Here is a 14,650-nt window from a genome sequence, read left to right on the forward strand (position 1 = left end):
GCGGTATACTTATATACTACTTGGTCGTTGAGTGCGCATATATATACCTACGTACATATATATAGTTAAGAGAGAAAATCATTAATGGAAAGTCGGTGAATGTTAGTATACCGCGTATCCTCTACGGGTAATAAATTTTGCACGGTTATAGTGAAAAGAAGGAGTGAAATAAATTGACAAGATATCGGTTCGGTGATAGTCAGTTTAATCAATATATGTCCTATGGTATATATGTATGTCGGCGACATTTCTGTACGAAGGAAAGTAATTGAATATGATAATCAGTGATGGTCTGAGAGGGTATTTTTTGCCGTACTTCGCGGCTCTAATTGGTCAATTACACTCATTACCTTCTCGGCAGCGAGAGCACCTCACCCGATTGGATCGCTTCGTGGTTCTACTCTGGCATCCCTACCAGACGCTCCGTCGATCCCCGCGTTCACTCCGGTGACTCTTTGTAAAAATTCACCCCCGGTTACCCGAGCTGGTATCGGAAACTCGATTTCTGGTGGGCGGAGTCTGCGGGACCGTCCCTCAACAGGCAGCTCCGCCCTGCCGCAGCTTCCTCTTCGATTCTCCCCACCATTCTCTCTCTCCTCGAGGGAAAAGCGAAAAAGGCAAACCGGAGTCCCGGTGGTCAGGCTTCCTCGTCGTCAGTCCACTGTCAGAGCTCGCCTCGTAAAGATCTTTCCGTAGTTTCTACGCCGCCGCGTTTGGTCCATCGACTTTGTTAGATCAGCCGTTCGCGTACCTCGTGAGAGGTCACCGTCGCCCTAAACTTGTGTCCGTGATCAATGTTCAGTACCTAACTGTGACCCAGAGAAAATCACCCCGCAAAGTGCGCCCCGTGTGAGAAGCGTCGAATCTCGTCGTCTCGACTTCAACCCCCGCAGCGTCAACGGGACATGTCGAAGGGGACATCGAGCTAGGAAGTTCTGTGCTGCGCAGCGATAATCGGGCATCGAGAATGACCGTACTAAGAATGACTTCCCCGGGAACACCCCCTACCACAACACCCGGGTCACCAAACCGGGCGGAGGCTCCTCAGGCCTCAACTCGGCCCGTTCACCAGCTGAGCTTTTCCGTCGCTGCGTTACTCGCCGACACCAAAAAGCCCACGGACTACTCGACCCGAGTCAGCAGCGCGTCCTCCGGCTCCCCCAGGTCCTCACCAATCACCTCGTGCTCCCCGGTCCACCAGCAAATCCTCAGGACGCCGCCCCCACTTCCGACCAATCTGTCTAAGCACCCAGCCGCAGATCCAAGGATGACGCTATTCATGCGGTTGGACTCGCCGAAGGATGCCTCGGACCTCAGGACCGCGTCAAAGTTCCCCGAAGCTCAGGAGATGTCCGGGTCACCGGGGCGCCATGGCGTCGAATTCCGGCTCTCCGGCTCGCCGGCGTTCTCCAGTAGCGACCAGCGCACCTCCGAAATCGGGAATTCGATGTCCCCGAAGCACCCGGCGGACCTCAGAATCACCGACAGCTACGTGGAGAGCTCACCCTGCAGAAGCTCCCCGTGCTCGGAGGGCGACGCCGAGCTGGACATGGAGGACGAGGACGAGGGCAGCCTCGTCGACGTCGAGGAACTCCAGCAGGCGTCCAGCCCAACCCCGGTCAGACCCACCCCCGCCTATCTTGGCGGTTTTCCGTCGCTAGGAGCAATTTCCGGCATGCCGCCGAGCCTTCATTCCGCCGTTTGGGGCGGCCACCAATCAGCTGCAGCAGCCGCGAGCTTCTTTCCGGCGCACTTTTCTCACCACGCTCCTTTGAACGGTAAGCTTAAAGCTCCATCTTGATCGCTGATGTAGTTCGTTGCCCTGTGGAATTGGTGGGGCTTTATTCGAAGCGCGGTCGTTGGTCGACGCGATTCGAAAGCATGCTCGGAACGAAACGTCTGCGACCGACGGGACGAAAAATTGTTAGGCGGTTAGAACGCGGCAGCTGACTAGTCGCAGCTTCTTGTTAGTCACTGGATTTCAATATCAGAAAAGTGTTGTCCAGGTGTTGTCGAAGAGTTATTGTGTCTTTGAGGTTAGGTCAGTTTAATCGCGTTTCCATTTGATTTGACCCGGGCGAGGTGATCGAGACACTGGCGATTAACGGTTGGGATTCGTTGCAATAAACTTCTTAACGCAAGAAACGATGTAATTAATCTATCGAGAAAACTCTGCACGGAGAGGTGAAGGGGAAGAATGAGATAAGGAAAAATAAATCTTAGGATTTAGATCAAAGCATGCAATTATGAAAGCTTTCGATTCGTGCAGAAAAACGAAGCACGTGGACGATCGCAGGCCGCTCAATGTTATTTAAAAAGACATGTAGTTAACAGGCTTTAAACAATAAATGCGATCATCTGTAGACACGATTTGAAGCAAATGTAATGGCGACGAGCGAAACCGAAAAGAGCGTCGGTATAATACGTATGTGGAGAAAATGAGAAAAGAGGAAATTGATTTGCGTTAGTACCTAATGGTCGGGTAGCGGGAGCTAATGACGGGGTTCCGACGGCAGTTTAGAACTCAACGATTTTCACGTAACGAAACGTTAAATGATTTAATAGTCTCTTTAATTTCTTCATTTGGTACGCGGCGAACGCGGCGGGGTGAGGACTAAATGGGTGGAGGATATACCATAATATTTCGGTTTTATTCTTCGGCGATATTTTCATGGTGCTACGCGGCTACGGGGGGAGGCCGAAATGGGGGGGCGGGCGAGACACATAACTCTGAAATACGGCCTCTTGGCGCAAGAGCCCTAACACGTAAGTCCTTCAAACTTTTACACCTTCATCTTATTTTTCCTTTTACTTCCCTCGTTTTTGTTTGGCTCCTCGGCTCTTCTTGTTCTTATTTTCATCCTTATTATTCTCGTTTTCGTTTCACTTCACTTTCGTCAAGTTTTTTCACCGCGCCTGCCTCCCGTACCACCCCGAAAACAGCTGCCGAACGGTTGGGGTGGCGAATGAAATTCTATACACACGGTAAGAAATTGCAATTCAAAGCAATCTCGATGCTCGGAAGCTACAGCCGATGGAGGAATGCCTAAGAGATCAGGAACGTGATTTGCGGCGCAGCCCAACTGGATTTGTCCGAAACAATTGACAGATTTGTAGGCGAAACCCGAAGAAGGCTCTGCGGCCAAATCGGCGAACAAACAAACGACGAGATCGCCTTTCTGAATTTCAAATTTCACCTCGACTCGCGCGCTATAACAGCGGATATAGCCACCGGTCTTTGTATCGTTCCGGAGGCTGCACGCTAAGGGTCCAATTAGTCCCAAGTATTTGGAATTTCTTCGACCAAAAACGTTCGCGGGGCTTTTAATCTCTCCAATCTGGGAATGTATTGAAAATAATTAGCTGATTTTGCCGCGATAGCAGCCGCGGAATTGGCGGAGCTTAAAACACGAGAGGAGAAACAGAATTACGGTCTCGTGCCACGCCGCTCGATGAACGGCAACGCTGAATTACATTACAGCTGTCGTTAGTGCAGTCGCTGCACTCATACAGAGCATGGCCATGCCGTGTAATTTAGTACTAAGTGCCGTGCCGCGCACTGACATTGCCTTCCTACGAAGCAACAATAAACTACCTATGATATAATAAATTGTTCGCGTTTCAACGTGACGCTACAACGACCGAGTTGACCCACGCTAATCCGTTCCAAGCCCATTATGTACGTACATTGGAGGAGGAGAATCGACTTCTTTGCGACGTAGGATAGGCATTATGCAGCCTACGATACGATAAGAACCGTTTACACGCCGTCGCGAGTCGATCATCGCCGGTTGTATCGAGACGTCGGGCGGAATTTGCGGTTTGGTTACTAAAAAGTTAATCGGTTTGGTAGCAGGAGGCCGAGCTGCGGTTCCGGGGAACGGAAAATTATGAATTATGTACGTTATACATACCTCTAGTACATATGGACAAAAAGTATCAACGATTTCTTGTTTATTCAACGTGAAGAAAAACTCGGTAGGATGCGGTGCGCGGTTTTATAGTTTGGTAAACGGATCAATTAGGGGTATATATTTTCGCTTCCCGCGAGACAGTCGATTATTATACATTACACACTTCGATTCATATTCTTCGCTTCGTGATCGTCCTCCCTACTTAACTTTTTTACAACAATTCCGAACAACGTTTGTTCCAGAAAACGGAGAGCCGGCTAAGATCAAGTGCAACCTGAGAAAACACAAGCCGAACAGAAAGCCTCGCACGCCGTTCACCACCCAGCAGCTACTCTCCTTGGAGAAGAAGTTTCGGGAGAAGCAGTACCTCAGCATCGCCGAGAGGGCCGAGTTCTCCTCGTCTCTTCACCTCACCGAGACCCAGGTAAGGACGACGATCCGGATCTAGACGTAATCAGAATCACGCCTCGGCCAAGATTAAAGGTCCGCACCATCGGGCGAGAGATCTTTCTTTTATCACTCCTCAAGGTCAGCCCATCTAACCTCACAAATCTCCCGGTTCGTTGCAGGTCAAGATCTGGTTCCAAAACCGGCGCGCCAAGGCGAAGCGTCTCCAGGAAGCCGAGATAGAAAAGCTCCGGATGTCGGCGGTGAGGCAACACCACAGTGCCCTCTACGGTGGTCACCCGGGTCTTCTGCCACCCGGGAGTCTCTTTCCTGTGGGAATGTTACCGCCATCTTTGTGCGGTCCTCCGCACCACGGTATGCACCAGGTACCGCCGCCACACCATTCGATGTCCCAGCATCAGCACAGGGAATGAATCCTGCAGCAGTGACGTCGCCTCGCGGTAGAATTTCAGGACCGAGATGTCCTTCCGGTTTTCCTTTGCTTTTTCACTGCCGACATGGCAGTACGGGGATCAGGAGAAACGCGGGAGTTCTGAACGGAGTTTAGAGGGACTCTCCGCTTTCTCTTTTAAAATATGTTCTCTCGCCTCTGGGGTTGAACTTCTTGGATGAATTGCCTCGTTACGTGATCTTGATCCACGGGTGGATCTGCGTTAGAAAATATACATTCACGGCTCGTACGTGGAGATGCGTGTAAGAAACAAGCCGAGGAATTACTACCGACGAAGATCAGCCTCACGTGAATCTTTCCGGTGCGATAGAAACTACCGATGTTAAAACAGCTTTGTGTCTCCGATTAAGGACAGATTGTTTCTGCTCCTACAAAACGTCCGGATTATATACGATTCTAGGCCTGAGATCAAGTGGAAAGTCCAACGGGTTGGTTCAACCTTGTAAAAAGTGTAAATCAAGACTTATTTAATGATAATAATCGTTGTAAATATAGATCGTTTCAATCTTACACATGTATACGTCAGTACGCGAGTATGAGTTATTATATAACGAGACTAAAATTGTACATAAATTGGTGCCAAATTATTTTCTCTTGTACATACATATTATAGTATACTATACACACTATTATATATTATCACACACAAATGATTCACGTATGAAAGAAATATAGTTTGATTTTGCTTCCCTTTATTTTGTTATTCTATTTTATTATTATCATTTTTTTTTTTTTTTTTGTATAAATGTACAGAGTGACTGTTATATTATATATTATAGCGGATTAATAGAGAAATGAAAAAAACTATTTAATAAAACGTATTATCTCAAATTCACATCCGGCGTTACACGTTCTTCCCGTAAAATCCGTTTCTCTCTCTCTTGTCTCTCTCCTATCTTGCGGTTTTATTATTCTCCTTTCCACCAGTCTTTTGTCTCTCTCTCTCTCTCTCTACGTACATATTTTATGCACCGTACGCGGCTATCGCGGTTTCCTGTACTCAAAAAGATTCGAGACAAGGATTACCGGGTACGCAAGAATAGCTGGCACTGTTCGATGCCAGAGAATAAATTAGCCGGAGCAATTAGTTTCGGAATCGACGGCCGCGGGCGGTTGGTCCCACCATCTTGATTACGAGTTCTTAAGACAGTAGCCAGCACTGTTTGCCGAAAGACCATCCTCGGCTAATTAGTGATGCCCGGAGAGATATCAGGAAACTATGAACCATAAATATACACTTATACGAAATTTCTTCTTCCTACGAAAACTCGCGCGTTTTAATGTCTCAGTGAATTTTAATCGTGCGTAATTGGCCGCTACCGTAGTCGCTCGCCTCCTAATTATGCCGTCTTGTTAGTCAAACGGTTTTAATAGTTCCCTTATAAATTTCAGACTGTATAATATTATTCGACAATTTCATCGGACAAATAGTTGCAGGGGAATATCTAGTAACTTGATTAGGGTTGTAAAACAGAGATCGGAATTCATTTATGTTTATTATACCTGCATACGAATTATATGCCGATTGCGTTATGTCGCCATAATAATACGCCGTACGTATATGTATACATACACACATGTGTATACATTATATGTATGCATACATATACATATACATATGTACATGCATACTTCGTTCTTCGGTTGATGAAGGCGAAGGGGAAAATTTATCTCGTCGCTCTTTGCCTTCCGTCACGCAAGCCTATGTATCCAAACATCAGACCTGCCTATATAACATAACTGAAGAACACTAAAAACTACGCCACTCGTGACTTCCGGGCATATTCGCAGACATGAGACTAATTGCGATTAAAAATTAAGACATTACGTGAATAAATTATAACACGAAAAGCCGCAAATTCCGTTCTCTCGATTGAGTCTGTTGATCACGTGACCATTATTATGCAAAAAATGAGGCCAACTGTCCAATAAGAGTTTTTGAAAAATTGCCGAATTGCCAGATTGCCTCGTATTACTAGACCATTTTTTCATTAAACGAAGCTGGCTCAATTTAACACCTTATATAGCCTAGAATTAAGTAGAATATCCTTTGCATTAAACTACCCGATTCTGCGCGAAGGACCTTTGTTTCCAACAATTGTTTACGACCTGTGGATTAGCCGACAATTTCAGAATGCAAATTCTGCAGTTTAGACTCGAGGTTTCATATTCTCAATATTTCGAGCTTCGTATAATAACCTACAATAACGAGCCACTCCACCTTTGTTCCGCAAGCTCTTGCGCACACCTTATAACCGCGTTTCAGTAGCGTGCAGCAAAGCATGCAACGCACATTCACAGCTTTTCGCATATGCACTAGCGTGGCTTGCACACGTGCAAATATCGCGCGAAGCGAGCGTCCGGCTGGCTTTGAGTGTGCCAGAGAACGCAGCAGGGTCAGAATATGTGGAAAGACGAGATGGTAATCTACGAATAATTAGCTTCCACTGTTGACTTTGTGGCAGTACGGATCGCGTACGTTGCGTCGTGGACACCGCACACTCAGTTATAATAGGTATAATATTGGTTTAAGCCGCGTGAATTTGCTTTAAATACATCGGTGGAGAAGTATGTTCGCAACGCGAAAGGACCAGTGACTTCGTTGGTAACCGACTCTCATTTTTAACCAAAAACGAAAGCACACCGCTTATATTGTTCGCAATCTGTAGTGTCCGAATGGTGAATTGCAGACTAGCTGCCGCACATTCGAGGGAATTGTAATCAGTTTTACGCACCGCCGGGAGGTAATCGACTCGAGGGTATCGTAAAATGACCCATTTAAATATACCATTTTACTATCCGCTAACGATTCGACCTGCAGTCAACGAGGCCGTCCACCTTAACTATTGTAAGACTGACTTATCGATTAACTATACTCGATTCGATATAACTCCCAGGAGTCGGCCTGAAGTCGATAAGCGTTGTTAGCGTCTTGTTATAATTCCTCCGGATATCGTGCGTGTTTATTAATTGTTTGATTTCGTGCCTATTTTCTTGAAAACCACCAACTTCACTCTGACATTCTAAGAATTCAAAGTTACGACGGTCACTCCGCGAGGATATACACATATTTGTTTGCGGAGGAATTTTTATTCAATTATCGCTTCGAACGAATCCCGAGATTAATATCTCGATGCCTTTCTGGCATGTAGGTAAAATTATAAACGTGATTTGTGTCCCGATAGCTTAACGGCTCGGCTGTGGAACAGCGGCGCTTCCTCTTCGGGCGCCGCACGTGAATAATTATTATTAATACGCTGTATTATTACGCGTTAATCAACGTTGCAGGGTGCAGGTTCAGTTTTTAATTGAAATTAGTCATGGAAGCGATAAATATCCGATCTCCCGTCAACGCAAAATTCGTCAATGTTCCGTGTCTCTGTAATCTAGGAAAATTTACATGCGTATATAGGGACGTGAACACCTTATACGCACACGAATAACGGGTGAGAATTTACCCGGTATCGACGGGGAATCTTAATGCTTCTCGTCCCTGCCTCCCTGCAGCTGCAATCCCGTATTATTCGCGAAGAATTTATTTCGCGATAAGAGCATTTACTAAATTGTTGTTTGTGTTGTGCTAAGTGGACTCAAAGTACAGGCTTGTGTCGGGAGCCGTAGGTGGTCGACTGTGCCCTCCGGCGTTTGCCTCGTAACGCCGAAGTCTCGCCTCGCCGTATCCTCAATTTATTGTTATTGTATACGAGCTCTGAGTGGCCAAAGGTGTGCAGTTTGATGCGATAAAAAGTTTGCTCAATTATGTTATCGACACTTGGCTGCAGCACCAGGTACGCGCGTGGATGCTGCAGGTGGACCAGATTTGGAAGAGCCTCAAGAATCGCGACGTTGAGGTGAGACGGTCGACGCAATGTTAGGTTGAACACAAAATCACTGGTTTGAGTAGGTATAAGGTGACTTGGAAGGAGTTGAGACAATTACAAAATATGGGTGTGGTTTGCTCGTTTCACGGTTTACCGAACATTGGTCAATCGTTGAATTGGATGCTGACGATTTCACGTGTGAAAATTCGTCGTTGCATAGACGTGAAGAACTTGAATTTCGTTGGAGAGCAGCCACTGGACAAGATATTTGCTCGTAAAACGGCAGGTTTCGTTCCCGTGTACCATTCTTTGGACGGTTCAAGATTTTGAAAACTCCCTCTTGAGGGGAATAATGGAAAAAAGAGACATGATACAGTGGAAGTCCCTGAGACTCAAGAGCTAGTCGAGGACTCGCATTGTCCGGTCTTTGTTATTGGTCCTATTCAGGATTTTGACTTCTTTGAAAGGGCAACCTGACCGGCGAGGAATTCACTTCAATTCAGAGTCATAATGCGGCGACGCACTGCTTTCTGGGCTGCAAACTAAACTGCGGGGGGAAAAAGAGGACATTTTTATTTCGGAGAATTGACTCGGAAGAACTCTCAAGCCATGCGGGTGCAGGGTTCTATGAAGATATTAACTCCCAGCGTTCTCTCGCATTCTCAATTCACAAGAAAACTTCTCAACGAATTCTCTACTAACACTGATGTGCGTGACCCGTGAAGAAGGAGCATGAAGAATGAGTCTTAGAATGAGAATTGCACAATGCCGATTGAACAGGCTTCTCAAAAATTGAACACACGCGTCACAGCTTATACGGTAGTGGAGTCTCTTATATCTAACTTGATATCTTTCTGCGATCTTAGTTTTCAGTCTGCTCTTTCAAGGTAGAAAGATATTTCCCCCTAGTTGAACTGGGAGATTGCTCGACAGCTATTTTTACGGCACATTTGAATGAACCAGACGCTGAATTATTATTTTTGGTTTGTTTCAACTGAATTATTGGAATCGCAGTGATTCATCAACTCGACGTTAATTTAATTTTTACCGATTCTAGCATACTTAGATGCAATTCAAACCGTAGCTAAGACTGTAGGATTTTACTACACCGAAGTTTACTCGCAAAAGAATACTGTCAAAAAGTGAAAGCATTTTGTTCAGCTCTGCAGGTTGAGAGGTCCAAAAGGTAGTCAGGCCTCTTGGGAGACTGAAGTACCTTTGTGTTGAGGGTTCTGGTTCGTTTTGCCTTGCCGTATTACAAGCTGAAACTTGACATTATAATGAATCCTCGTAAATTCAGTCAGCATTATAATAATAATTGTGCGATGGCGTGTTTGCTTCAAATTAGAAAATCGCTATCTTCTATGCGTGATCAATTAACCCCAACTCGTAGACACTGTGCGTGGGGGGAATTTCGGTTCGAAAATATGCGGAGTAATTTTCAGCGCAGGACACTTCCTGTCGCTTGTTTATCCGACTAATGCGTTTCGCGCCATTTTCTACCCCCGTAGAGAATTTTCCCCCGCTGCTAGGGTGCAGAGAAGCGCGCGTGTGCAGCTCGATCGGGGAAAATGAACATGGCAACGGCAAGCGTGTGTGCGAAAGTACGATGCCTGGTGTGCCCGACGATGCGAGCTGGGGCGAGTGTGTTGGGGTGGTTATATCTGATTGTCCCTTGGGGTGGGTGTAATTAAACCCAGACCGAAATTGCTTCTGCTTGACGGGGAAAGTTTCGTCCAGGAAAAATACAGGGGCGTGAATAAAAGTGGGGCGGCTGATCTCTGAAGATCTTCGAGACCTTCAATTGAAACCCCGCGTCACTTGTCATGGTGTAAAAAACGGAGAAACGCTGTTAACGAAATTTTGCCACTTTTGTTTCCTCCTCTTTCGAGCCGCTAATGGTGGACAACAGTTTTGCCACCCCTGTTGTACTATAATAATTAACGCTATTATAGCATTTAATTGCCCCGCGAACTTCCACCACGCTGCCACCGCCATCTTGTTTTTATCCCTCCAGGGACACAAAATGGCGGCTAATCTCCTTTGGCTAAATTCCACTCCGCCTAAGTTCACCGTTGATACTCGAGACGGCTGTACCAAATTGACTCTGACTCTACCAAATGCTCGCTGGAACTTCGAGCGAGCCGTCTTTGGTTTTCCCAAGAAACTCCCCCGGGACAATGAAGATCTTGCCGTTATGATACAATGAGACGCATAAGTCAGGAAACATTGTTTAACAGTGTAATAGGAATTGATATCGCGCTGGGATTTCTGTTATGTCTCAACCATTGTTTGAGTAATTGAGGAGTTTAATCTCAGCAAAGACTTACTCGCGTTATACACCACCAACGACGCGACGTCTGAATCTGTGACCGTTCCTCTCTCACGTTTCGCGAGTATAATTGGTTCGGTAGAAACCGCCGAGAAATTGAATCATCCGTGAGCCAAAGTTTCGTCTAAATGAATCCCATTAGATCAAAATATCTGTAATAATAAGTAACTACTTCAGTGAACTGCGTGGTTTTGGTGATTGGCCTGAATTTATGAAGAGTCTGAACGCCTTTACACTCTTGGACAATGCAAAGATGGAAACAATTTGTCAAAACTTCAATGGGAGTTGAAAAAATTGACCGATAATCATGTCGCTTGTAGATTGACAATTTATTAATTTAATGCTCGTTGCGCACACATGCAGCAAGGAACATAATCGGGTTGTTTAACTGAAAGTGGAAAAACTACAGGGATTTCACAAGAGCAACATCGTCCATCTAGTTAATCGAGCGTATCTAGTTATTGCCGCCGCAGAAATATATATGCCCAGGGGTCGTATGTGGGGCAAGAATTGCGGTTATTCAAGAGATGTTGAAAGCCGATTTGCACGCCGGGATAGCAGCTGGCCTGAAGATTGTCCGAACCAATTAGCCGGTTCAGACTCCTCAGAATCATCGAGACTCGCCGTTCGTCTGCATAATCTGCATTATAATACATACAGGTCCGCCGAAGCAGCGCGCACGGCGCAATAGCCGGTTAATTACGTATAAATTTAGCACCGGTTGTGTCGAGCAACTTTACTCGGTACTATTGCGGTTTCAGAAACTGTGTAAGTAACGCAACTACGCAACACAGGCTCAGCGATTGCCGGCGTTATAATAGAATTCAAAAGAAGAACCGAGGAGCTAATAGAATCGTTTATAAGAATTCTGCACACAGTTGCAGATATTTTCTTTCAGGCTTGCGTGATCTGCAGTACAGCAGCACACGGTTGAATCGCGAGGTGTAATCACAGTTTGTTTAAAGTCTCCACATTAACATGACGCGAGTAGGGCGTAAACCGAAAACAGGTCATCCCTGAAGTCTGTTCGAGCCAGATTTCACCCAGTATTATACAAGGTGCTCCGTAGAGTTGATAGCTCTACACGCATTTATGCTTTTAAATATGCGTCCGAGATGCACGTGCAGCCTATACCAGGGACCAGCGCGAGATACGAGCGACGTAAGTGTGGTATAAGTAGTGGTGGTGGTGGTGGTGGCGGTGGTAGTGGTGGTCCAGGAGAGAGAACAGATCATAACTCCACCGCGGCCGGATGAAGTTGTTGTCTTACAGCAACAGCGGCGAGACAATGTGCGGCATAAATATTGTACCTCGTCTCATGTTATACCTGGAGTTTAATCTGGACCCTTAGCGACGTCCACGGCGTTCTTTGGATGGGCGGTCCTGCAGGCCCGACGCCCGAACGAATCTATCAAACTATGACTCAGGTATATCCCCCGAAAAAATCGCTACGTCGCGTCGTTTACCCCAGCCGTTGGCTTTCATCCTCGGCTTCGAGCCAGCTCCTCACCGCAATCTTCCAATTGCGACACGAAAAGACATCCAGTGACACATGAAATATTGATAAGATGAAATCGGACGTATAATTTGCTTGTTTTTCTGCTTTCAAGATCTCAGATGATACATCTTTTTACTGCTGGAATGATTTTCAGATTAACTGACACAGACGTTCAAGCTCAGTACTTTCGTACAATCGAAATAACACAATTGCTGGTCATTCTTATAGATCAACTTCATGGTCTTTGGAGAGAAAAAATTTCCGAAGCTCGTATTTATTGACACAATGAAACCGACACTTAAAACAATAACGTGATTTTTATCCCATAAGTCAAGTTCATACCTAAGCTTAACGGGGTTTACTATGTAGCACCAAGTTTTACACTGGTACTACGAAGTCGACGATTCAAAAACAGATTATCAGGAATCATTTGTCATGTGACTCTGTCCCTTGTGCGCGTGGTCATTGAATCGCCAGGGAGGGGAAATTATCGGGTATCTAGATTCGATCTAAAATTATCGAACAATAGGCGCTAACTGGATAACTGGAATAGACCCTTATCGTTATCCCTCCAGAGATAACTGATAAGGGGTTCGACGTTACGTCGGCCCTCCTAGGATAATGTGTCTACGTTCGCAGTCCCCTCCGCGTTGCGCAAAGCCTCGCCCCCTCAGAAGTAGGTAACTACATTCACATGGTAATGCGTGTAGCGATATCTTTCCCAATAAGGGTGAGGCGTTATTAACAATTGGGCGATCGGGGGGAGGAAGGGGCTCCCGGAGATCGGAACTCCGGGGATCCCGATAACGACGCTTTTCTGCGCTCGCAGCTTCGAAGTATGAAAATGTATCCATTCTCGCATTACCCCACCAGTTTCTGATGCTGCACTGCACGCGGGATATAATCGTTCGAGTGTGAGGGACGATCAGACATTTGTGATCGATTTTCACGCCACCTTTAGGGCTCGCTGATACTATTTCGAGTTGCGAGTTAGACCTCAAAAGAGGCTCGAGTGATTCGTTCGATACGGCAAGTATTTCAGGTTAGTCACGGCCTCTGATATGATTGATTTTCGCCTTCGGTCACACCGCGATAACTTAAAGTTTCGGACAAGCGCCGGTTTGCTTTCGTCTCGACATTGCACAACGCAAGCATGTTGACGACGCGTTCAATCCCTCGTCCTGAGCCTGGAACGCGGTATCGTTTGGTCGAGGTCCTTGTTATTTTCTCACCCATTTTGCCGGTTGCCTCTGTTCGCTGCGTGTATTGACAAATCAAATTAAACTTTTACGAGCGGTCTGTAGGGTTTCGGACAAGTGAACTCAGGTTGGGCTCGGCGCGTTGGGTTAGGTTGGCCCTTCGTTAGACACCTTTTCACCCCACAACCCCCGGCTAACTTTTCATTAGAGCCAAATTTAATAATAAGCTTTCCCTGCAGCGCGGCGCGTCCTCTGACGCTCATAATATGCTAAATACCTTATTGCGTTCATGGATCTGCCGGAGATCGTAAGCTTCAAACAGTATTACCTGCCTGCCCGCCTGCCTTAAACCAAGGCTAGATGGCGAGGGTGTAGCTCCGCTGGAAGTAGGCATACAAATTAGTAATTAATATTCGCCCGCGTCTGAGATACCGCAGAGGGTTTTCCTCCCTGCAAATCGTCCGCCCATAATTTCTGTGTTTTCCTATTTTTTTTTCCTTTCACCGAGTAGAAAAGAAAAAAAAAAAAAAAAAAACAATGGCGCTTCAGCCTGCAAGCCGAGACGACGACGTTCTACGGTATAAGCACAGAATCGCCGGGAGAGAGAGACGTCACCGCGGCAAGGAATCGGTAATAAGGTCGTTCGTCTCGGGTAGCTCAGAACGGACGACGTTCGACGAAATTTATTCAACTCGAACGGTAATCAGCTAACGATCTTGGAAGGATAAAAGTTGAAACAAACGCTAGTGTAGCTGGTATACCCTTGCGCAGAGGGAATAGGAAAGGTGGGTATAAACAAATGAAGCGTCTCCGAGGATTCCCAAGATGGCCGAAAGGTAGGTCTGGGAAGAAGGCTGCAGGCGAAGTTGAGAAGGAGTTAAGGAGCATATAAACCGGCCATTAGTACCGGGCGGCTACTGTCTATTGTTTTCTGTTTGTTGAAACAATTGACGGGCGCGCGGTGTTCACTCGTCTCGTTAGCGGAGAGCGGCCAACAGAGAACAGCATTGTCTCTCGCGGTTAGCAC

The 14,650-nt window shown here is 46.3% G+C and overlaps 1 protein-coding gene across 1 annotated transcript; it reads left to right on the forward strand.

Moving 5' to 3' along the window:
• The first annotated feature begins 657 nt into the window (after nucleotides 1-657).
• Nucleotides 658-5,491, forward strand: LOC124415871 (muscle segmentation homeobox-like). The gene is made up of 3 exons (XM_046896556.1): nucleotides 658-1,778; nucleotides 4,157-4,338; nucleotides 4,484-5,491. Exons 1-3 carry the CDS (start codon nucleotides 968-970, stop codon nucleotides 4,733-4,735), a joined length of 1,245 nt encoding a protein of 414 aa, XP_046752512.1. The 5' UTR covers nucleotides 658-967; the 3' UTR covers nucleotides 4,736-5,491.
• Nucleotides 5,492-14,650: the final 9,159 nt, after the last annotated feature.

The sequence above is a fragment of the Diprion similis genome, chromosome 2 (genome assembly GCF_021155765.1).
Source record: "Diprion similis isolate iyDipSimi1 chromosome 2, iyDipSimi1.1, whole genome shotgun sequence".
Classification (NCBI taxonomy): domain Eukaryota; kingdom Metazoa; phylum Arthropoda; class Insecta; order Hymenoptera; family Diprionidae; genus Diprion; species Diprion similis.